At 41.9% G+C, this 24,729-nt stretch overlaps 1 protein-coding gene across 2 annotated transcripts in view; it reads right to left on the bottom strand.

Annotated features, from left to right (window-relative positions):
* Positions 1-343: 343 nt before the first annotated feature.
* MSRA (methionine sulfoxide reductase A) overlaps positions 344-24,729 on the bottom strand; it is a 263,039-nt gene continuing 238,653 nt past the window's right edge. The window contains exon 3 of one of the 2 annotated variants that reach the window (XM_081810687.1): positions 344-523. In XM_081810687.1, the coding sequence (XP_081666813.1) occupies positions 411-523 (113 nt within the window). In that variant the 3' untranslated portion in view covers positions 344-410. The remainder of the gene's footprint in view (positions 524-24,729) is intronic. The other variant, XM_081810683.1, reaches the window with a different exon arrangement.

The raw sequence follows: 24,729 nt of genomic DNA, 5'->3' as shown, positions 1-24,729 counted from the left end.
AAAAGCCTGATAACGTCAAAAGATGAGAAAGACTAAATTCAGGGAAATAAAGGAACCATAAATCAAGAAAACTTTGGAGCTGCTAGAAAGACACTTTAATTTTGTAGACAAAAGACTGCATTAAGGAGGAATAATGCAATAATCAAAGGTGAACGAATCTCTATTGTCTGGCGTCTTTCTCTGTGGGAATTTTCCCACCCCTGACAGCTGTAAAGGGGGGAGGAGCGCAGACTGTGGCTGTGCCTTTATTCTCTCCCCCGCTTGCTCCCCAGCCCCTCCTCTCCTCCGTCAATAAACGTCTGCAATCATATTCTTGAGCTCCTGTGTGATTTCAAGGTTCATCTCTTCCATGCAGCTCAAACACTAATTATCCCAGCTGTAATTAGTAAGATAATTAAATACTGGCTCACTCATCTACCTTGGGTCGGGTCATGATTCTCCCAGAAGACCTTGAGCAGTTCCTCAAAGCTGATGCGTTCTGGCTGGTACACCACTCGGACTACTTCTGCGTGGCCAGTTTTTCCTTGAAAGAAACAGAACGTACAACAAAAATTTACTGACACCAGCAATTTACTACAAGTGATCTGTTTCCAAAGAACCACCAGACAAGGGCTAACATCCTTCCCTCCACAGGAAGGGTGGGAGTCTAACTGTACGTTAGCTAACGATCTCATAGCAAGTCTGTTGCTGGCTCTGTCCCCATAAAAGCATACAGTTGTCCTCTGGCAAGCTTCCTGAGGATGATGACTTCTCGTCATTGTGCTCTAATTTTCTTCTTGAATTTCACGAGAAAACAAACCCGGGTTTCTTTCTTTCTTCTTTTTTTTTTTTTTTGATCTCACCCTTATGAAACCTTATGGATCTAATCTGACATAGCGCTCAAGGTTTGAAACTCGGTGAGGAGAATGAGCCAATTTATTTGTATCATCACTTCCTGCTATATGCAGTAGGCGCAGCTGCACCACGGGGTGACATGGTGCCGGAGTGGGAAACTGTAACAAACAGGCTTATATCTCGTCCACATCAGATCAATTTGTTAACGGAGGGACATATTCGCTGTGCCGTTAACACGGGGGCAAGGGGTCGGGTTCACATAGCCAGCGGGGTGGCAAGTATTTTCTCAGCCTAATTCATCTCTGTGGTAAACAACGACCTCAGTGATGGTCTCTCCGTTAGCATGCCCATTCTCACAGGTGGTCCCCGAGGTTCTGTAGATCAGGGAAGTGGGTGTTTGTAGTAGCCCTTGTACCGACAGGATTCATGCCCTTCCTTATTTTACAGTGTTAGAATATAGTAAATAATAGAACCCTCCATACATATCATCTCTCTATTTAAATTTGTTTTCCATCTCTTTCCGGTCACCTTATGTGTGGTAAAGAATTTAGCTTTGCCCAAAGAGATATCTGCCTTGGTCTCTGGAAGGTAATCTGTGTCACACCTTATAGGAATGTCCTTCTTTAAGGCGGGCCGGCCACAGCAACAGTCTTAGGGTGGAAGCTGGCCCCTTGGAATCTTAGGGTCCGGATGGCCACACCCAACAGTGTTAGGATCAGGGCTGGCTATGCCAGACACACCAACCATGTGCTGAGACTGGGGGCTTTGGGTAATACAGAATCAGCTGACCTGAAGACTGAGTTCAACCAGGTGGGCAATCCCATCAATCATGCCTATGTAATGAAGCCCCAATAATAACTCTGAACATCAAAGCATGGGGGAGCTTCCTAGTTGACAATACTCTTTGCATGTTGTCACAGATGGATGCCAGGAGGGTAACACATCCTGACTGCATGGGAGACAACACAGGAACTTGGCACTGGAACCCTTCCAAACTCTGCCCTATGTGTCTCTCCGGTTGGCTGATTTTGATTTGTATCCTCTCCCTGTGATAAACTGTACCTCTGAGGGTAACTGTTCTCAGTGAGTTCTGTGAGTCCTAAATGATAAGACCTCACAGTAGTTTGGGAATCCCTTGAACTTCACCTTAGTTTGCAATAGCGTTTGCCCATAGGTGGTGATCTCACTTTAATTCTCACAATGATTTTACTGATTGGAAAACTGAGATACTTAGAAGTTACATTTGCCCAAGGTCAAATGGAGCTAGTGAATTTCTGAACCATAACCTAAAAACCTTCTGGGTTTTTTTGTCCAGGAGTCTGTCCAATAAACAAAGCAAAGAAAGCAAAGTGAACATGAATCCAGAAAAGAAAAAAAAAATCTATTCATTATCTTTCATTTTTTAATATTTAATTTCTGATTGTAGAAATAATAATTTGCAAACAATATGAACCTTAAAAAATGTACAGAAGTATAAAAAAGAAAATAAAAATCACATATTATATTCTGACCACATATGGTAAGTACTATCAATATGTTTTACACATCACTTTCTGGATATGTACCAGATACACACGAGTGCACGTGTGTTCATACACACACACACACACCATGCACAATTTGCTTTATTGTAATCATGGCATCATGCTTTTTTTCCACTTACCAGCATGTTGTATTTTCCCATATCACTGGAATTTTTAGGAAATGCCACTTATAATGACTATATAACACTCCAAAGATGGTTGTACTATTATTCAATCACCCCCTGTCATTGGGGTTTTACACTGCATCCTACTTTTATCTATCAGTGTAAATATCTTTCCACATTTCCAAGACTGCCTCAAGCCACAGTTACATAAGTGGGATTTCTAAATCAATGCTTACAAACATTTTTAAGTTTCTTTCTATCTAGTGCTTGGCTGCTATTCAGTAAAGTTGACCCAATTTTCTCTCCCCATTGGCAGCACGTTTCAGGGCCAGTCTCAGTCACTATTATAATGTTTTTAACTTTTACCAATTTATAGCGGGACAATAGTGTCCTATCATTTTATTTTCAATGAGTTTAGTTATTAGTAAGGTAAAAAAAAAATGTCATGTTTATTAATTTTAATTTATTTGCTCTAAGTTTTGTAATACCCTTTTTATATTGGGTTATTCATATTTTAAATGAACTGGTCATTTTATATAATTTTAATTCAAAGATTACAGTCATGGAAGGAAGCAAATAAACAGATTTTATACTCACAGATATGAAAAGAATTATGGGAGAACTATGGGAGGAAGATACACCAAATATAAAAATCATGTTATTGTAAAACCACTTTTGAGCCCACTTTAAAATCTTATTATTTTGTATTTTGAAATGTTTGAATGAATGATTTAACAACATAAGAATTAAACTCTCTAAGTATTACAATAGCAACAATATGTAACAAGCATGACTAACGTATTTGGTAAGAAAAGCATAGAAACCACATTAGAAATCTAGGCAAAAGATGTAAACAGGCAGTGCACATAGGAAGAAATAAATGTAAATCAAGATTGAAAAGTGCCCAACATTTCTAGTGATAAAAGCAAATAAAGGCATACTGAAACATGAACATACCATCTCTTACTACATTTTGTAAAACCACCTAAAAATGTATCTAGTGCTAATGAGGAGACTGTAACACTGGCACTCTTACTTGGCTGGTGACAGCATGACCAACCATGCCCTTTCCAAGAGCCACAAAGATGAAAGTTAACTTGCCTTCACTAAGTGACCCAGAAAATCTACCTCGAAGATACAACCCCAAACAATGGAAAAGATATGTACGTGCGAAAAAAAAAAAAAAAAAAATTTCACTCCATCATTATTACAATAGTGGAGTACTATAAGAAATCCAAAAGCCAAGTAAAAAAGGAAACAAAGTATGGGATAGCCACATGATGAAGTATCATGTAACCATTAAAATGCAATGTCCTAACCCTAGTGAAAACTGTTACCATTCACTGAAGTCTGACAAAATGGCAACCACTTTACTTACTTGATGTTCTTTAACGCTCACAGCAAATTTTTTCCCAACTTTTTTCTATTGTGGAAAACACACATAACAAAATGTACCATCTCAACCATCTTTTAAGCATACGGTTCGGTGGCATTAAGTACAGATCACCACCATCCATCTCCAGAACATTTCCATCTTGCAAAACTGAAACTGTATCCATCAAACACCAAGTCCTCATTTCTCTCCTACCCCCAACCCCAGGCGACCACCATTCTACTTCCGTCTCTGTGAATTCGACCACTCTGGGTACCTCATAAAAGTGAAATCATACAGTGTTTTTCACTCAGCATAACGTTCTCAGGGCTCACCCATTATAGTGTGTGTGTCAGAATTCCCTTCCTTTTTAGGCTGAGTAATATTCCAGTGTGTGGACAGACCACATTGGGTGTATCCATTCATCCGTCAGTGGACATTTGGGTTGCTTCCACCTTTTGGCTACTGTGAATAACGCTACTATAAACACGGGCACACAAGTATTTCTCACAACCATTTTACAAGAGAAGTGCAGCCCCCCTTTTAAAGATGAGGCAGCTAAGTCCTCTCCACAGGTTTTCTCACACAATATTTCACAGCCAGTAAGTAGCAGGATCTAGTGAAGAGTCAACCAGTGAAGAGCTCATTCTATGTGCAGGCTCCTGATCATAGACCCCTGAAGCCACCAAGTGACAGCAAATGTCACATAGGCAGTGGCCCAGATGAGAAATCACAGCTGTGGGGTAATTGACATCCAGGCTGTCAAAACTATTTTCCCGGATTAGGCTCTTCTTTTGTGGTAACAATATGGGGTCAGGAAAGATTTCCGCAAACATTTTCAGACATAATCTGGGCACTGACATTATTTGTGGAGAGGTTTAAAGAAGCTTGGTTGTTTAAAAGAAACTACTACCATTAAAATTCAACATCCATCTGCATTGACAAACAGTGGGGAGAAGCCCTCGTCAAACTCACCTTTAAGTTTCTTTATTTTATTTCTCCAAAGTACAAGAGTCTGTGTAAAAATACACAGTGCAAACGATCAAAAGGATTAAGGGGCTAGGAACCACTTACAGAAATGCCCAGACCTCCAGGAACTCACCAATGTGCTAGGCTAATTTGATTCCCGAGACCAATCTGCAAATACTTTCTGGTGCTTCCAGAGATAAAAGGCTATATCTTAAAAATACTTTGAGCTGTTTCTTCATGTAACATCGTGCAAATAGCATGATAGATGTGATGTGCAAACGTGCTTGTTAACAATGAGCAGCAGCGTTAGAGGTGTTTTAACACTCTTTTAACACGGTTGTTCAAAAAAATCTTGAAAGGAAATGAAAAGGACAAATGTCTTCTCTGAGCATTTCCCAGTGTGGGCTTACCCCGTGACCCCAAAGAAAGGTGAGTGGATGCAGAGGGGTAGGTTATGGGCAGTCCATTCCTTGTAAGACAAAATATCCCAAAAGAGATATAAAGGAGTGTCCTGGGCGCTGAAAAATCAGGCACTCCAGAGTCATCTAGAGCTTTGTGGGAGCCAAGTCATCTGTGGAACCAGGCATTTTCAAGGAGAACCCCAAAATAAATTAGCCTATCTTGAAAGTCCTATGTCACAGCTTTCCATCCCATAGGGAAAATGTTATCTTCAACTCTTCCAGGTTAGGGCAATGAGTTTTTGCTACTGTCAGGCTGGTAAGAAGGAAAGAGAGAGCAGGAAGGTGGCCTCCCCAGTAGATGAGAACAGGAGAGAGCTGGGAAGCTGGCGAGATGCAGGGGAGTGCAGGGGAGCGTAGCAGGGGGCAGTGCTGTGTGCTGGTGAGCAGCACCCACTCAGGAGCCAGACTGCATGGGCCGCCATGCTGGCTCTGCCACTTGGCGGGCACGTGACCTTGGCGGGACCGGGGAGAGAAAAGAAGGGTGGTTCAAATCAGAGCTCCCTGGCATAGGAGCCAAGTCTTCCACAAGGGGCCCATGCTTATTTTTGAAGGCCCTTTATTCTACTTAACCACTCCGTGCCTCAGTTCCCTCATCTGCAAAATGTGGAATTAGAACAGTGCCTGACACAGAGGATATCAGTCTATCTAATGCTCTATGCCTCATGATCAAACGTTGTATTATTATAATTATTCTCTACTCAGCTGGGATGTAACGGGAAAAGTCTGAAATTAAAGTCACAAGAAGTAACTTAAGCCACAGTTCTAACAAGTAGTTTGACACTTTTTTGACTGTGATCTTGAGTCTCCTACTTTTCTGGATGGAACTAAAAATAACGTCTGTTGGAAGAGTCATCAAGATTAAATGAGGTCATATGTGGGAAAGTTCTGGGGAAGAGTAAAGCTCTCTGTACGTAAATATGAGGCTTCTATGGTTATTTCCCTTTTATGTTTCCTGAACAGGGACGCCTTCCCCATAAGGACTAAATTCCAAGAGAAAACACACGATATAAGGAAGCTTCCAACTCATCAAACTAAATTTTATTTCTGCGAGCATCTAATTCTGATTTTATTCATGCGTTCATTCTAGAAATATCAGTTAAGTGTCTGCAGGTACTGACGCAGGGGCTGAGGGGAGGTCCCAGCTGACACATTCCAGCCCCGGTGGGTACTGTAGTCAGGCTTTCGTCCACACCAGGCAAGGACCCTGATTCTCACTCTTTTGATGGACTGTGATGAATCACGTGTGATTCACTGTAGAATCAGAACAAAAAAAAAGACAGGGGTTCAATGAGAAAGTTCTTAATTCAGGTAAAAAGAAGCAAGCCTCTGGAAGCAGGTAGGAACCTCGCCCCCCTGGACACGCTGTTTCCTACTGTGGTATTATAGCTGCCGACAATGTCTTTTGGACAAGAACCTTTATCCGACAGAGTCAATGGTATTAAGGAGACAGTGCAGAGCGGAAGGCCCCCCACCGCCCCCTGGCCTGCAGGCTTCACAATATGTGAGGCCACCTCTCTCAGGTCAAAGCCAAATGACCACAGGCCAGCAGGCGGCAGTCATGAGTGGTCAGAATCACACAGCTAGCGTGATAAGCAAGCGAGCTGGGGTTGAGAGTTAGACTCCAAATTCTCAGTAGAAATGGTGGCTCCGCCCCAACAGGGCGGGCAAATCTGACGCAGAGGAGATTTCCACAAGGAGAAGGAGCAGGACCACCCATGCCAAGGCCAGCTTGAGCCTGGGAGGAGCTCCTGGGGGTGACATCTCGCCTGACCAAGAGGGGTTCCGGAGGCAAGCCAGGCAGCCCAGACCGGCACGCTTTGTGTGGATTCCCAGGTCCCAGTGTGTGAGGAAAAGCCTGGGAGTGAGAGCAGAGCCCCTGCCCTCTGAGCCAGAGAAAGGAAGCCACAGGGCTCCCACTCCCAGTGTCAGGGCTCCTGGGGCTCTTCGCTGCCACTGCGGGGAGGGTCAGGGAAGGGGCCCCCAACCTGTCCCCTGGCAGACACGCTAGCCGCATGGGCACCCCCTGCTGCGAGCAGGGCTTCTGCTTTATCTGCAAGGCAAGGAGAGACCTCCAGGCCTGCTTGCTCCCCTCCCCATGTCATGATCCAGCCACGGGCCACACATCTCAGTCAACAGGGTGCCTGCCTACACCCAGACTGCCGGGCCCCACTCAGGCCGAGGAAGGATGCAGCAGTGCGCTTGGGCCCAGTTGGCATTCTCGGCTTGCCTCCTGGTCACTCACCAGCGGTGTGACCTTGGCCAAGCTCTTTCCTCTCTAAGCTTTAGTTTCCTTATCTGTGAAATGGGGATATTCATAATAGTAACCTCAAGGACTGTTGTGAGGATTAGTTTGATAATCCACAGGAAGTGCTGAGAGTAGTCTGGCCCATCCCATACATGAAAGCCCACCTAACATTAGCTTTATTCGTAATAGTATGGTTAGTATTGTTATTGTTACTACTATCACTCTTATTTCATAATTTGGGGGGGGTGGGTCCTGGGAATCCGTATTTTCACAAGATTCCCCAGGTGATTCTTAATAGTAATGAAAGTGTGAAAACCACTCATCTTGAGCCCAGGGCACGGCCTAAGCAGCCAGCCCTCAACCTCCACTCTCCTGAATCCCAGTACTTGCTGTCTTCATTATCAGGAGGTGCATGGGAGTCCCACAGGCCTTAAGGAAGGAAGGCAGACAGGCAGGAAGGGATGGGTGGGGAGGGAAGGGTGGGGAGGAGAGAGGGGAAGGAGAGCACAGAGGAAAGGAGGAAGGATATTAACCTCTGTTAAAAAATAAACTGAAGCATAATGAACATCCTAAGTGTTTATTTGAGCAAACATCTAAGCACACAGGGCAGCAACAAACCGGAACTCTTGATATGTGTTGATGAAGTTAACACTCACAAAAACCCAGAGGTAAGTAATATCATTTCCATTTCCTGGAGGAGGAAACTGAGCTACAAAGAGGTAAAGGAACCCGAAGTCATACAGATATTAAGTGGCAGAAACTGGACTTGAGCCCAGCACAACATGGCTCCCAGACAGACAATGAGAGGGCAGCGTAAGTAAGGTGGGCTTGTGAGTGGGCACCCTCCTTATCAAGACATCAGATCCATGGGCGCCTGGGTGGCTCAGTCATTAAGCGTCTGCCTTCAGCTCAGGTCATGATCCCAGGGTCCTGGGATCGGGTCCCCTATTGGGCTCCCTGCTCCGCGGGAAGCCTGCTTCTCCCTCTCCTACTCCCCCTGCTTGTGTTCCTGCTCTCACTATGTCTCTCTCTGTCAAATAAATAAATAAAATCTTAAAAAAAAAAAAAAAAGACATCAGATCCATGAGAAAGGAAAAGGCTGTATGGACAGAAGTCAGAGGTGCTTCACGGAAGAAGAGGGGGAGGGCAGCCAGGGCACAGCCATGGTCATAAGCAAAAGCAAGAATTCAAAAAGGATGGGCAAAGAGGCAGGGAGCTCTTCTCTGCCACAGACCTGCTATCACGCCCGTCACTGGAAACGCCTTTTGGCCGGCCCTTCCCGCAAGCTCCCCTGCTCAACCCAATATAACGACAACGTCCCTGAATTTGGACATAGCACTTTGTATCTGCAAAGTGCTTCTGGATCCACAAATTCATTTTAGCTTCACAGCCACCTTCCCTGTGCAATTAGCAAGATTAATATTATTATGTCCATTTGAATGATAAGAAAGCCAAGGCTTAAAGAGATGGAATAACTTGCTTGGAGTCTCAGAGCTCATAAGCAACTGAGATAACTGAGAATTTGGTCAATGCACTCCACTCCCAGTTCCTTCTCCCACAACTGTCCTCTGCCCTGGCACCCACAGGAGTCCTTCCCGGCCACCAGGCCTCTCCATATCTGGAGCTATCCCCAATCTCATTTCCCCACACTCTCCCTGAGCTAGACAGTTCTTATCCCCAACTCCACCCCTAGCTGCTCTAGTCCCCCAGCCTGCAGTGCCCTCCCTCCAGCCATCTGTAATCAAAGCCCTCCCCTACTTTCAAGGTCCCATTAGGTGCTGCTTCATCCAGGAAGCCTCCTGGAGTACAGGACCTGGAGAAGAGGCATGAAGTAGGTGGAAAAGCACAGTCAGTGGAATCCTATGGGATCTGCTATGCTCAGATCTGGACTTCGTGACTCGGTCAGGTTCCCTGAGGTCCCTCACCAGGTCACTGTGATGAAAAGAGATGATGTATGTGGCAGGTAGGATCTAGCAATTACCATGGGGGTTACTCAGAAAATGGTGTTTCTCTTCCAAACACCACTGACCCAGCCCCGCCGCCCCAGATTCTTCTTCACTTGGGACCAATCCCACACCTTGTAACACTTGAGTCCTGACGGTTTTTGAGCACTTACTTAGTTTTTCCATACACAAGTGAACTCCTTGAGAAGGCGAGCCATGACAATGGCTCTCCTCTGTCATCCCCCAGGACTGGGGCCATGATCGGACATTAATAAATACATACAGATCAGAGGATTCTTTGTGCTGAATTTTTCTACCACTTATTTAGCCTTCCTCTGTATAAGTGTCCACACTGGCCCTGGCACTGCTCACCTGCACGAGGACCAGTCCCCTAAATGGGATTATAGATCAATGCTCTACTTTGCCTCTCTGTCCCTAACTGTGGAACTCTATGATGCATGTTTCTGTATGTTAATGACTTCAAATGGATGCAGCTACTACCCAGAGAAATGTATTAGATGCAACCAATGCAACCTTACTACCTTGCAACACCGTGTTTTGTATGCTCACTAAATTCCTAAATACTTACTGAATGCCTACGAAGTTCCAGGCTCTGCACTAAGTGCTGGGGATTCAATGGTGATAAATGTTAATGAGGTGATAACAAAAACTCCTGCAGCCTGGGTACCGCCTACAGTCTGGGCCCAGGTAAGGAACGGTCCTTTAAAGGAAAAAGACCTGACTTATTTTATTTATCCTACAGGGAAGATGGCGGGAAGAAGTAAGCTATAGTTATTTTTTCATTAAATAATAACCATTTTTCAACTCCCCTCATCTTTCCCAGCCAACAAGACCCATCCAAACCGTTAAACCAAATCAAAGAGCACACAGAAAGATCCAGGTGTTTGAAGGGAAAGGGGGAGCACTGGATGACTAATACCTCCCTTCTCCCATACAAGATTCAAAACACTACTTTCCTCTTGCTAATTAACTACAAAGAGGTAAGATGTCAGCTCGGTTTCATCCCCAGCTCCTGCAGATAGAAAATGTGATTTCCAACAATGTACTCATTATAAAAAAAAATCCTAATACATCAAAATTGGGTGCCCTGTGGAGTTCATTATAGGATTTGAGGAGTGTCTATACTGTCATTTTATCTTCGCTTTTTTTCTTTTGTCTCATCAGTCACTTAAAATGTCCAAAGAGAAATGTAAGCTTTAAAAAGCATCCTATTGATTGAAAAGTAGGAAAAGTACTGTTGAAGCAATTGCAATTTTTTTTTTTTTGGCCCACCATGGGGAGACATCGTGGGGAATTTATAATCCTCTGGTGTATATTTAATACAGACACATTCTTTAGAGATTATTCTCTCAAAGGAACGCTATAAACATAGTTGAGCACTTCGTAAGAAAATTCCTCAAGAAAACAATAAACGACAACCATTACATTCTTTGCACTGCTGGAGGTTTCTTACTGCTACAAAGCTAACTAGTAGGTAACCAGTCTAGGAGTGAGCAGCTGACTAGTTTCTGTATCCAACCTGCTGGTTATAGAGGCGGACCTTCATACCCTTCAAGGTGTTTGTTCCAGAACATGAAGTATATGAAAGGCTCTTGTCATTCGGTTGATCGATGCCCATTTCCTAGGATAGCACCTACTCTCAACCTACTACCAGGGGGACAAGCATTAGGACATATTAGAAAAACTGACCTGCCCAGAAGGGATCATGGTCCCCTTGCAGCCAAGAGAACAAACACACTTCTGTTAAGTGGCTTGATTAATACTTAAAAGGGTACCGTACACCAAGAAACTGATTTCTCAATGCTGCTAAATGATCCCAAGTCCAAAACGAGGCCTGCTTGTACCTTGATATCAGAGGGCTTTCCAAGAAGAGTGGTTCACAACCCTATGCCTTCAAATTGCACTTTCTGAAAACTAGTCTCAAACCTCGCACTCTACCCCATTCTGGAATTTGGGTACAGGAGATCTGGAGTCAGGCCCGGGCATATGTATCTTCTTCAAAGCTTGACGGGTGCTTCTGATGCAAAGTTGGGAAAGGGAACCATGAAATTAGGCATTGGATATCTGGAGCTATATCCAGGGAGAGGAAACCAGACAGATGATTTTTTAAACAAAGTATCAGGATTATAAGGGACCTGAAAGTTCAGCTAACCAAATGCCCCATTGTGTTTTACCCCACGGCGACATTCAGGTGACCATTTCAAGTGAGAGGACACATGCTGCTTCACAAAGTATCCACGCCATTGTTGGGCTGTCTTAATTGCTGGAAAGTTTTGCCATTAAAGAGTCAAACCTTCCTCCTTCTATTCATTGGTCCAGGTTGTGCCTTTTGAGGTCTCAACACTCCTGCACAGTGACTCTTGAAAAGGCTGGAAGCATAGGACATGGTGGTGCAATTAAATGAGCACTGACTTTGGAGTCAAAAAACCTACTCTTGGGCGCATAATTGGCCAGATAAGCAGCAGCTAAGCTGCTCTTTGTCACAAATTCCTCATCTGGAAAATGGGAATACTAAGAGCTGTCCCCATGGATCTTGGAGTATAGTTGAGAGCATTCAATAACGGAAATAAAGGGAAAGCCCTCTGGGAACTTAACGGTAGTAATCAAATACACGGTACCAGGATTAGTCCTTCTATAGCCATATACTACTCATGATGAACACGTCATGATGGCATGAAGTTCACTATGAAAAACCAACAACTTTCAAACTATGAGGATCTAGGTTAATACAAACAGAACAATAAGGACTGGTTTCCAAGCAAAGATGAGTTGCTCTGGGTAGGCTGCCAAGGGCAGGTTTTCCTAAAAGTGTATGTGTTCTGAATCTAAGTGAAAAGACAGCTAGTGAACCCCCGCAATCATGAACTGAAAGGTCTTTAAAACCAAATCAGATTTTTTTTTCATATTCTTCAAACACTATTCTCGACTCATAATAACATGGATGAGAAAAGGCAACCCAATTGAAGCTTGTCATTGCTCATACTGTGGCTGCTTATACAGAATTTCCAGAAGAGCTACTTTAAGGCATACAAAGATAATAATTGCCTATTCATTTTGAACATACACCACATTACAGTTGCTTTTTAAGTTCATGTGGTAGTAGCATATTCTCCCAACTTGAATGGCACATTATTTATAAATACCCCACCCAGGAATGATTTGGCAGGATCCTCCAAGAAGCATGGCTCTGACTTATTTAGATGTCTACATTCATTAACAAGAAATATAACTTCCTGTTTCATTTAAATATTTTTGAGAAGAATGGAACTCTGAACCAAGCCTTTAGATTTTGTACATAATAGCCCCATACTGAAATACTATTTATTGGTGGTCTGGGAAAAGCCTTGGCTTTGTCTCCTTATTTAAATAGTGCCAAAAGTACCAGTTACTTTGTACAAAAAAAAAAAAAATCAATCCCACAGCCTTATCTTGAAAGCATATCAATAATATGAGCAACCAAGGCTTAATCTTAATGTTATAACTGTGTAAATATCAAATAGAAACTCTTTAAAATATCAGCACAATACCAAACCAGCTGATTCTACACATTCAGTCAAATATAGTCTAATTCAGGCATTTTTTTTTAAGGTTTTACTTATTCATTTGAGAGAGTAAACGAATACGAGCATGAGCGGGGGAGGGAGAGGGAGAAGCAGACTCCCCTGCTGAGCAGGGAGTCCAATGCGGAGCCAGATCCCAGGACCCTGGGATCACGATTGAAAGATGGCAGACGCTTAACGGACTGAGCCACTCAGGTGCCCTAATTCAGGCATTCTTAATGGGGGTAATAGCACTCCCAGGGGGGAGAAAATTGGCTCTTAAGGGACAAAATCATCTTACATATCAAAATGCTGTGGAGGGCCACAGCACATAAACTAATATATAGTATATCTGTGATATTAAATTTTAATGGGGAATAGAGGGAGACAATTAGGAAAGAAATGGCTAAAAAGGCTCCCTAGGATGGCTATGATTTTTTAAATATTGAGAAACGCTAATCTAATTAATTCAATTAATACATCAGTACAGTCAAAATGGTGACGCAATTTACCATAACTCCTGCCTCATTTTCACTTCTGGGAGGGGTTTGTAATAGAACATGACTGCCAGAGGAGGGATTCATTCATCAAGGACTTACGGTACAACTAGCCTGAGCTCTGAGGACTCTTTGGGGGGCAACTAACACAACAATGAAGAAGACAGTTCCTAGCCTAGGGGAGCTCACAGTCCAGGAAGGGAGAGAGACGTACATGAGAACGTACAGGATAAAGCAATGGCTGCTCAGAGAGGGGTGTGCTCAGAGTTCTATGGGAGCACACAGGAAGAACACCAAGGTCAGCCTTGAAGAGTCCAGGAAGACTGCTCAGTGGAGAGGATCATTCGGTAAGCTCTACCATAGCCAAACTTGACCCCTAGGCCTCTCTCATTCTTGGCAACTTCGGACTTGGCAACCTGGACATCCAGGCAATCCAAAACACAAATGCGGACCACTTCCTTAGACTATGTGCCTTTGCCCACAGTTATTTTAACCTATGAAGGGAAACAAGGCCCTCAGCAAAAAATGCATCAGTCCAGGATACTAATACCAGTCACATCATATTAGATGGGTGTATGTCCCAAAACGGGTCCTACAGTAACTAACACCAGAGTCCCAATTTTGAATTTAAGGTAGCTTGTTCCATATTAACCCAAACCTTGCACTGAACTTTTTGTGCCTTGAGATAAATAGTATTCAGTAAGTATAGGTTAATGACAACAATACTTTGTGCAATATATTTTTTTAAAGATTTATTTGTTTATTTTTGAGAGAGAGAGAGAGCACAGGGTGGAGGGGCAGAGGCGGGAAGAAACTTAAGTAGACTCCACACTGAGTGTGAGCCCAATGCAGGGCTCGATCTCATGACCCTAAGATCACAACCTGAGCCAAAACCAAGAGTCAGATGCTTAACCAACTGCACCACCCAGGTGCCCTGTGTAATATTTTTATAGATCACAAAATATTTTCATATACATTAACTAAATCATAGTAACTCCATGTAATACCATATCCATTTTACAGATGAGAAAACCAAGACTCAATGAGGTCAAATTATTTGAATTAAAGTCACTCATAGGTAGCAGAACTCAGTAGGTTTTTTTTTTAAATAGTCTTTATTCAAATTTTTTAAAGATTTTATTTATTTATTTGAGAGAGAGAAAATGAGACACAGAGAGCATGAGAGGGAGGAGGGTCAGAGGGAGAAGCAGACTCCCTGCTGAGCAGGAACCCCCGATGCGGGACTCGATCCCGGGACTCCGGGATCATGACCTGAGCTGAAGGCAGTTGCTTAACCAACTGAGCCACCCAGGCACCCAACTCAGTAGGTTTGAGCCAAGGCTCCAACCCAGTCATTAACTCCACGGCCTTGACGCTCTTTCCCCATAAACACTGAGGCTGAGGGTAACCACCAAATGATTGTTGCCTATGGCTGCCTATAGATCCCAATTCAACTAGAATGATTGATAAGGGGAATCTTTTAGTCTTGACTAGCAGGGTTATTTATTTATTTATTTATTTGAGAGAGAAAGAGAGAAAGCGCACATGAGTGGTTAGGGAAGGGCAGAGGGAGAAGCAGACTCCCTGATGAGCAGGGAGCCCCATGCGGGGCTCAATCCCACTATCCCAAGATCATGACTTGAGCTGAAGGAAAACGCTTAACCGACTGAGCCACCCAAGTGCCCCATTGATTAGCAGTTCTTTGATGACAGTCAGTAATTAATTTATGAACCCAGAGACAATCCCAAACAAAACCAAATGGTATCAACAATGAAGTGCTGAGACACTATGACAAGGGCGTTGACAGTGCAATCAGAATATTTGGTTTGGATGAACTGTTTAACTTCTCCTGAGTCTCAGGTTCCTCACCTGCAAAACAGTTACAATAAAAATGTCCAAAAATGCACTGCATTACACACACACACTCTCTCACACACACACACACACACACACACAGAGGCTTTGTTAACTCTAAAGTGCTCCAATACTTAGTTCCCTCTTCTCATTCTCTCTCTCCCATTCTGGGACAAGGCGGGTAATTTAATAAATGTGAGCCTGAGCCATGGCTATATGCACAGCACTAAGCCAATGATATGAGAAATCCAAAGACACATGATACAGAGCCTGCTCTTGGGGAACTCAGAGAAACACTACAAGGCAAGGTAGAAAGTCTTCGGTGCCACTGGAGAGGTTCAGGTTAGTGATTTGGAAGTTTGAAAGGAAAGAGAACAGGGAAGGTGTCATGGAGGAGGTGCATGTGAACTAGACATTAAGAAATGGGTACTATTTAGGCATACAGAGGTGAGACTATGATATTTAGGATGATGAAAATGACAAGCACCACGGTGCAGAGAAGGGAAACCACAGAATGGATGCAAGGGCCCCAGGTAACTGATCCACACCATTCCATCTGGCAAACATGGTGGCCAATGACCACAGCACCAGAATCCATGCGGCTCTCTCTGGTACACCTGCACCCTTCCGTTCCCACCAGTTGAAGGCTACCTTACCAAGCTGGTTGTATTTGTTCTCAAACCTGCTTAGACCAATTGTACTTTATGTTGTAATTATAAAATGTAACTAAATATTACATACAGAAGAAAAGAGTTTTGTTTCTATTAAGAATTAAGCTGAGTTTAGAAAAAATAAAAGGAAGTTGTTCAAAAATACTACGACATTAAGCGTTGGAAAGACTATTACATAAGATTGGGAAGGATGGTTGTCAGGGGCTGTGGAAAGAGAGAAATGGGGAGTTGGTGCTTAATGGGGACAGAGTTTCAGTTTTGCAAGATGAAGAGTCCTAGAGTTGGATGGTGGTGATGGTTGCACAACAATGTGAAGGAACTTAATACTTACAAAACTGTACCCTTAAAAATGGTTAACTTGGTATATTTTATGGTATGGGTATTTTACCACAATTAAAAAGAAAATACAAAAAAGAAGATTGGGGAGGAAATCATAAAAATCTAGATAAACCCTACGTTCAGATTGCTTCACACACATCTAAGTTCTCACTTGGTTTGAAAGAAGCCAAAACTAGAAATTGTAGATAATAATAATCAGGGCAAACAGTTAGTGCTTATTCTGTACGAAACACAGTTCTAAGCAGTTTACATATAATGACTTATTTAATCCTCCCAACAAGCCAGTAAGAGAGGGGCTATGATACCCATTTTAGAGATGAGGATAATTAGGCACAAGAGGTTAAATGGTATGACCAGGATCACAGGACTGATAAGGAGCAGAGATAGAATGCAGATGCAGAGAGTCTAGCTCCAGAGACTGCACTCTTACCCACCCCCACTCACTGGGCTAGGGAAGGAAGATAAGGAGGCACTCCTGAGAGAGGCTCTCCATCAAAGGAAAGATACTGACCCCAAATCCAAAGGTTGGCACAAGAAGGTATGTTTATTTGTCTATAAAAAAAAAGGTTTCTGTAAACCATTTTTTTTTTAATGATTCACCCTCCCTTTAATGGATTTTCCTATTTAACCAATAATCATCCCCCAAAAAAGCAGTGGAGAGGACATTTCTACTATATTCATCCTAACTGGAGCCGAGATACTAATGCAGCCCAGGAGGCAAGCAGCCAGCCCACCCCGGTTATCCACAGGAAGGAATGGCTTCAGCTGCTGAAGCATGACAAGAGCCAGTAGTCCCCCGACAAGCACAGAGACGATGGAGACAGCACTGAAGTCAGCTGATAACGATGTGCACTTTTTACATGACAAAATGTAGGATTCACTGTGTGCCACTGGAACCTAAGAGAATGTCTGGATGCATCTCGCGTGGTTTATTGGAACAGAAACTCTTGTAAGAAATCTTTTCTAAGCAAGGAGATAGCCGTGTGTGTGTGTGTGTGTGTGTGTGTGTGTGTAAGGTGAATACCTGTACATACAATGTGTCTGCATCTATCATTTGAATTGGCTGGGCATTCAGGGAAGTCTTCTGGGCTAGGTTTAAGCAAGCTCCTGGAACCAAGAATGGGATTTTCCCTCCTTTTGTCTTCAAAAGCAGTCTGCAAGCACTATGCATTTTCTAAGGGTCAGCACTGACCTATTTTTTTTTTTTTTGGCAGGGGTGGGGTGGAAGGAATTTAGTCAAATCAAATCAAGTCTTTTCATTAACAAACTGTAGAGAGGAGTTGCTGGGAGCTATGGAAGCAATATGTTTTTCTGTTTTTGACAGAGAACTCTGCATTCCAGGATCAAAAGTATAGATTTGGTGGCAAGAGAGTGAGTTGGTAAGAGCTGCATTAAAGATTAACTTCAGCCCTGTGTGGGCTATTTCAGTGGTAATGGGGTCTAGAGGCAAAGACTGGATTGAAGAGGCATCTCCACTCTTCTGGGTTTACCCTCACCCGCATCGCCATCCATCACTGATCAGAGAACAGAGAAGAATGTGCTGAAGGCTGTGGGTGCATCACACAAGCGCCACCGGGGCTGCTTCCAATATCTGGGGCCGCACAGACAATGGGGCTGGTCACGAGCGGGGCACGCAACAGACACCCATCCCCCACATGGCAATGGCGCTGGCAAATACGAGCTTCTCTATGTCTGTTAATATTGAAAAACACCTGGATAAAGGAATTTTATAGTTTTCATCTTAGTAGATACCCATTATGGAAGGTCAGTATAAATTACATTCCTTAAGCACCGAAATAACTAATGAAAATAAGCCCAAAGTGACTTTCAAAATCGAAATTTCTAGCTGCAGAGACATCAATAACTATTTCGGTACTACGTTCTCCATCTTAGCCCTTCTGCAAATTAGGGATAATTGTACTTGCCAGACACTTACTTCAGAGGTTGGTGAGAGGATAATGTTTGTAAAACTTGTTGGGTTTTGTGGATGAAAGGTTTCTGATTAGTACAAATTGTAAATTATTACTATTCATTAGAAAGAACAAATGAATTATTTCAGCTCCTAATGCATCTCTGACATCCACATGCTATTGTACACAGGAAGATAGTCTTGAAGAACACACCCTGTTCACAGCACCGCTATTAAACAAAACTACATCCCTCTACCTTAAAAAGAACACTTTAGAGCAGGCTGAAAACCCTGAAAAGTAAGTCCCATATTTCTTTGTCCCTTTATCTAAAAAGCAGGAAAAAAATATAATTAGAAACGTGGATAAGAAGCCTTCACCATTGTGCTTGGCTATAAGCTTCAGATGTTTGGATCCCAGCTCGATAATGGCCATCGTCTTGATCAGGGCCCTTCACAAAGCAGCCTCCTACTTCACAGACAGGGTGGGGTCAAGGTCTCTGACACAGAGAATAAAGTAAAATTCTCCACAGAGGAGTCACTCCATAGAACCCAGGTATTGTGTAGATTTGATACCATTTTCCCCTGTGGCACACGCCGGAAATCATCCCTCAAAGACCATTTCTTATCTGCAGCATTTTCTAAGGTATGTTATATATGGTCTAGTTGTTCTTACATTCACTGCACTTGTATTGCTTTGGGCTCTGTTTCCTCAACATCATACAGTTGAAGCCTTGGGTGCTAGTTAGTAAGTCCTGACACTCCCATGCTTATGCCACCTCAGTCTGTTTGTATCCAATTATCTAGGAGGGTGGAAATTGGAAAATTACGTTCGCATCAACGTTCTCCAGTAATTTGCATTAAATCCATCCTTTTTGATATATATAAGTTAAACTTCATTATTCAACATCTCCAGGGACAGAGAGGGAGAGAAAATAAGGAAGAGGATGAGGAGGACAAGGAAGAGGAAGGGGGTGGGAGGTGGAGGGGAAGGAGAGAGAATAAGGATTGGCACATACAGATTTAAACTAAGTAGCTTAGAGCTATTATAATTCATTGGCAATTATGATAGAGAATGCTTTCTTTGGCAATTTTCTTTGGTAGCAGCCTTATCAAGATAAAATTCACATACCACACAATTTACCCATATAAAGTATGCAGTTCACAGAGTTGGGCAACCATCCCCACAATCAATTTTAAAACATTTTCAGTGCTCCAAAGAGAAACTCCATACCCTTTCATTCTTATCCTCCAAACCCTCCATCCCCTCCTAGGCAACCACTGATTTAATTTCTGTCCCTATAGATTTCTAGATCTTAGAAATACACACATTTCAAATACAAGGAATCATACACTATGTGGTTTTTTGTGACTGGCTTCTTTCACTGTCACTGTTTTCCAGGTCAACCATGTTGTTACATGTGTCAGTATTTTGTTCTTTTTTATTGCCAAATAATATTCTATTCTATGTATATGCCACACTTTATCCATTCTCCAGCTGATGGACATTTGAGTTGTTTCCACTTTTTGGCTACAATGAGTAGTCAAACCATGCTGGTATGAACATTCACGCACAGGCTTTTGGGTGGACATAGATTGTTATTTCTTTAGGAGTGGGACTGCTGGGTCACATAGTAACTCTATGTTTAACCTTCTGATAAATGGCCAGACTGCTTTCCAAAGTGACTACACCACTTTCCTCTCCCACCAGCAAGGTATGAGGGTTACAAATGCTTTTTTGACTTGAGATTTATTAGATATAAGTATCAAAAAAAAAAAACAACCTTAAAAATTAAGTAAGTCAAAAAGAAGAAATTACAATAAAATTTTTAAAATACTTAAAGCCAAATTACAATGAAAACACTACAGTTGACCCTTGAACAACATGGATTTGCACTGTATGGGTCCACTTATATGCAGATTTTTTAAAGTAGTGTATAGTAAGTGTATTTTCTCTTCCTTATGATTTTCTTAACAACATTTTCTTTTCTCTAGCTTACTTTATTGTAAGAACAAAGTATATAATACACCTAACATAGAAAACATGTATTAATTCACTATTTATGTTACCAATAAGGCTTCTGATCAACAGTAGGTTATTAGGAGTTAAGTTTGGGGGAGTCGAGTTATATGTTGATTTTTGACTGCATGAGGGGTCAGTCCCCCCAACCTCCCTTTCCTTCAAGGATCAACCATACTATCAAAACTATTGGGGGCTGCCTGGGTGCCTCAGCTGGTTAAACGTCTGACTCTTGATTTCAGCTGGGGTCATGATCTCAGGGTGGTGAGACTGAGCCCCACATTGGGCTCCATGGTGGGCATGGAGCCAGCTCAAGATTCTTTCTCTCCTTCTGCCCCTCCCTCTCCCTCTAAAAAAAAAAAAAATGATTGGGAGGCAGCAAAACTGGTTCTTTGCTGGATATTTATAACTTTAATTCAATTATATAATGAGGAAGGAGCAAAAATTTAAAATATTAATGAACAAGTTAGAGAACAATAGAATAACAAAAATATTTAAGGGAAGGAACCACAAGAGGGAAGCATAAACTAATGAACATAAACATTTAATATAAAGACTCCTGAAGCTAAATACTGATGAAGAAAAAAGGAGAAAGTACAAATAAACTATATTACAAATAAAATTGGGCCATAACTACCAATGCAGCAAAGAAAGATGAGAAAAACACTATAGTAATTTTATGTCAACAAAAATATAACTTTCCAAAAGTGACGCACAAAGAAAAAGAAAGGCTGATTTCTCTTTAATAGCCATTTTTAAAAAATGGATTGTTAGTTAAAAAAAATCTTCTCCAGAGGGAAACATAAGGCCTGAAGGGCTTTACAGGTAAATTCTATAGAATAATCAAGAAGTGGATAATCCAAATCTTAGACACTCTCTTAAAATATTAGATAAAAGGGGGAATGCTCTCCAACAGATTCAGTGAGGTTGGTATAACTCAATACTAAAATCAGACAAGGACAGTATTAAAAAAAGAAAATTATAGGCCAATCTCATTCATGAACCAAGTTGCAAACTCCAAACCAAAATTAATAACAACTGAACCCAGCAATATATTTAAAAGCTAAACTTCATGGCCAACTTAGGTTTATCTCAAAAATTTCATCAAAATCATGGCCAGGAATTTTTCATCAAAGTTGATATGGTGATTCTATGTTAGAATGGAAGAGTAAAGGGCTAAGGACAGCCAAGACTCTCCTCAAAAACTAGTTGAAAAGACCTGTCTTACCAAATATATAATTAATAATTAAGATGGTGCATTGGTACAGTGATGGATAAATCAAGCTAAGGAACAAAATAATGAGCCCAGAAAGAGACCCATGCAAGTATGAAAACTTACTATATGACAAAGGTTACATTTTAGACCCCCAGAACAACTGATCATTCATAAAGGCAAAGATAAAACCAGATCCTCACATTAAAAAAACAAAAATCAACTGTATTTACATGAAAACTTTTTCATGCAAAACTCCTTTATTATCTTCTAGAAGCCAACAGATGGGAAGATATTTGTGATCCTAGGTTAAGGAATCTAGGCAAGATACAAAATGCACAAACCATAAGAAAAAAGTTTCATAAATTCAATCATCAAAATTAAGAACTTCTCATCAAAAGACACAATAAAGAATTTTTAACAGACTATATTAAAAAACTTTAAATCAGGAAGGAAAAAGACAAAAATCACAATAGGATAATTAGCAATAGGTCAAAACAGGCATTTCATGGAAGAGAAATAAATATATGAAATATATTCAATAAATATATGAAAATTACTTGTATCTCATTAGTAATTAATAAAACACAAGCTAAAACCACAAGATGCCATTTCATGCCTATAGAATCAGCAAAAAATTTATACCCTGAGAAAGGTTCATCCTACTTTGTAAATCAAGAGCTGCAGACACTCTACAACTCAAAATTCCAGAAGGACCTATAGATACTCTTATACAAAGGCACTGGGAATGTGTAAGAATGTACAAAATGACACTGTTTATAATAGGGGAAAAAAAGTGGAAACAACCCAATGTCCATCTATAGGAAAATGAAAAAATAAATTGCAGCCTGGCCAAAAAATAATATGCCATCAGCAGAAAAGCAGTGATGAACTACAGCTATGTGGTGCAATGTGGATGAATCTCAGGAATAAAACATTGGCTGAGAAAAATAATTCATGCAAGAATCCATACAGTATGACACCACCTATGAAACGGTCCTAACAGGCAAAGCTAAATAATATATTGCTTTGGGATACACAAGCAGGTGGCAAAACTACAAAAAAAGCAAAGAAACAATAAAAACCACACTCAGATGGTGGACAATGTTGGGAAGAAGGCCAGGGGATCCAATGAGAGAGGGGCATGCCAAGGGCTTCGACATTACCGGTCAAGTTCTAGTTCTTAAGTTGAATGATGGGTTCCTTTTATTAACAGGCTTTACAAATTAAATTGACTTTATATAATCCCTTTCATGGATCAAATATTTAATTTTATTTTTAAAGAAATATCTGTAATGTCCTTAGAATATCAGACTTATATCTGTTTTTATTGGAAAAAAAAAACTTTGGATAGTAACCTTTATTTTTCATTTTAAGGGCAAGTTATTCTGCATACCTCACCTAAGCATTTAACTTTAATTATACATACAAGCATGCAAGTTAATTACTAGTCTACTAAATTTTTTTAAGTTGTATTGTGTCAATCCAGAACTGAAAATAATCATTCATTAGAGAGCCCATGATTCAAAACTTTTTCCCGTTCCCTTTATTTCTTCAGAAGCCTTGTAAATGATAAAACCCAAAAGGTAGCTTGGAGGATGGTCAATGACTCTTGGAAAGTCTCTTCTAGGATGTTAAATAGGATTGCCTTTTGCGGTAAACCTTAAAATGAACTACGTATTTTCCTATCACAAGTAATGCTTTCCTGGAATGACTGGGTTAAAAAATCAGGATTTGAGATGACAGCTGTATTGTTCATAGCTGGCGAGGTCCGAAGACTTCCTGATGATGGCCTTCTGAGAACACTCTAACTCCTCTTCCCAACGTGGGCCATCTTCAGGCCAGGAAGCTTGGAGTTGGAGGGGAAGACATGGTTAGCTTCTTCATGCTCTGCTTTATCCTCTTTCTCTGTCATCCTGACCCTTCCATTGTTGAGCCCAGAGAGAGAGAGAAGATAGGGGAGAAAGAACTCAGCCCTATATGGTAGGTGACATTTGTAATCTGTGTTATGGACTGAATTGTGTCCCCTCATAACTCATACATTGAATTCTAACCCCCAGGTCCTCAGAACGTGATTATATTTGAAAGAAGATCTTTAAAGAGGTAATTAAGGTAAAATGAGGTCAACTGGGGTGGTCCCTAAATATGACTGGAATCATTATAAAAACAGGGAGATTAGGACACAGACACACAGGGGTCATACCAAGTGAAGACACGGGGAGAAGACCACCATCTACAAGCCGAGGAGAGAAGCCTCAGAAGAAACCAACCCTGCCACCACCTTCATCTTGGTCTTCCAGCCTCCAGAGCTGTGAGATAATGAATTTCTATTGTTTAAGCCACCCGGTCCATGGATTTTGTTATGGCACTCCTATAAAATTAATACATCTGGTATTGAGGTTCCCTCTGTATGTGGCCAATGGGTAATTAAAGCTTCTTTTCCTCTCTGGGTAATTTGGTAGGTTTCTGGGGATCCTCCCTTTGAGAACCTCTGGCCACTGCTCCCTAGAAGCAGGCAGGGCCTCTCCTCTGTCTGCTCCAGCCAGCTGCTTACTACTGCCCCTGTCTGCTCCTAACCTCTGGGCTTCCAGCAATCCACCCCACAGATTTCTCTGTAGAACTCCTTTTGTCCCTCCACGGGGTCCTCTTGGGAGAGATACTTCGTAAAAGATCCCAGACTGGCTTCCTAGCACAGGGTTCAATTCTGGAAAACACACACCTTTGCCTCACCTTGATGGAAGCATAATTCAATCCCGTCCCACAGTAGCCCCAGTTACATCTTCTTTCCATTGCCAGCCAGCCAGCTCTTGCTGCAGCCTTGGCCTTTGCCCTCCATGGGAACTACACACCAATCCTTACATTTCCCAAACTCTAGGAGCAGATGTGAAATTCTCCAGGTTACCTTCTTGAGGCTTCCTTCACTTGGCTTGAGGTCACAACAAGGTATCCACTTTACTGGCTCTCCCTAGGTACTGGGTGGCAGAGGATGCCTCATTTTCCAACATGCCCTTCAAAGAAATCCTCGCTCTCAACTCTTCATACCCCTCTGTCTAACGCTGGTATAAACATTTTTAACAATTTCCTAGAAGGTCCTATATCAGTGGTCTAGAACCTCCCTCTAGAATGTGGGGCTTGGCACCACCTCCATTGTTCTAGGTTCTGGGGCTCCGCTGATTTTGGTGAGTAGAAGTTAACAG

This window comes from Leptonychotes weddellii, chromosome 2 (assembly GCF_054177405.1).
Source record: "Leptonychotes weddellii isolate Sample4059 chromosome 2, ASM5417740v2, whole genome shotgun sequence".
NCBI lineage: Eukaryota > Metazoa > Chordata > Mammalia > Carnivora > Phocidae > Leptonychotes > Leptonychotes weddellii.
The sequence above is the reverse complement of the archived record's forward strand: the minus strand, read 5'-3'. Positions and strand labels throughout refer to the sequence as shown.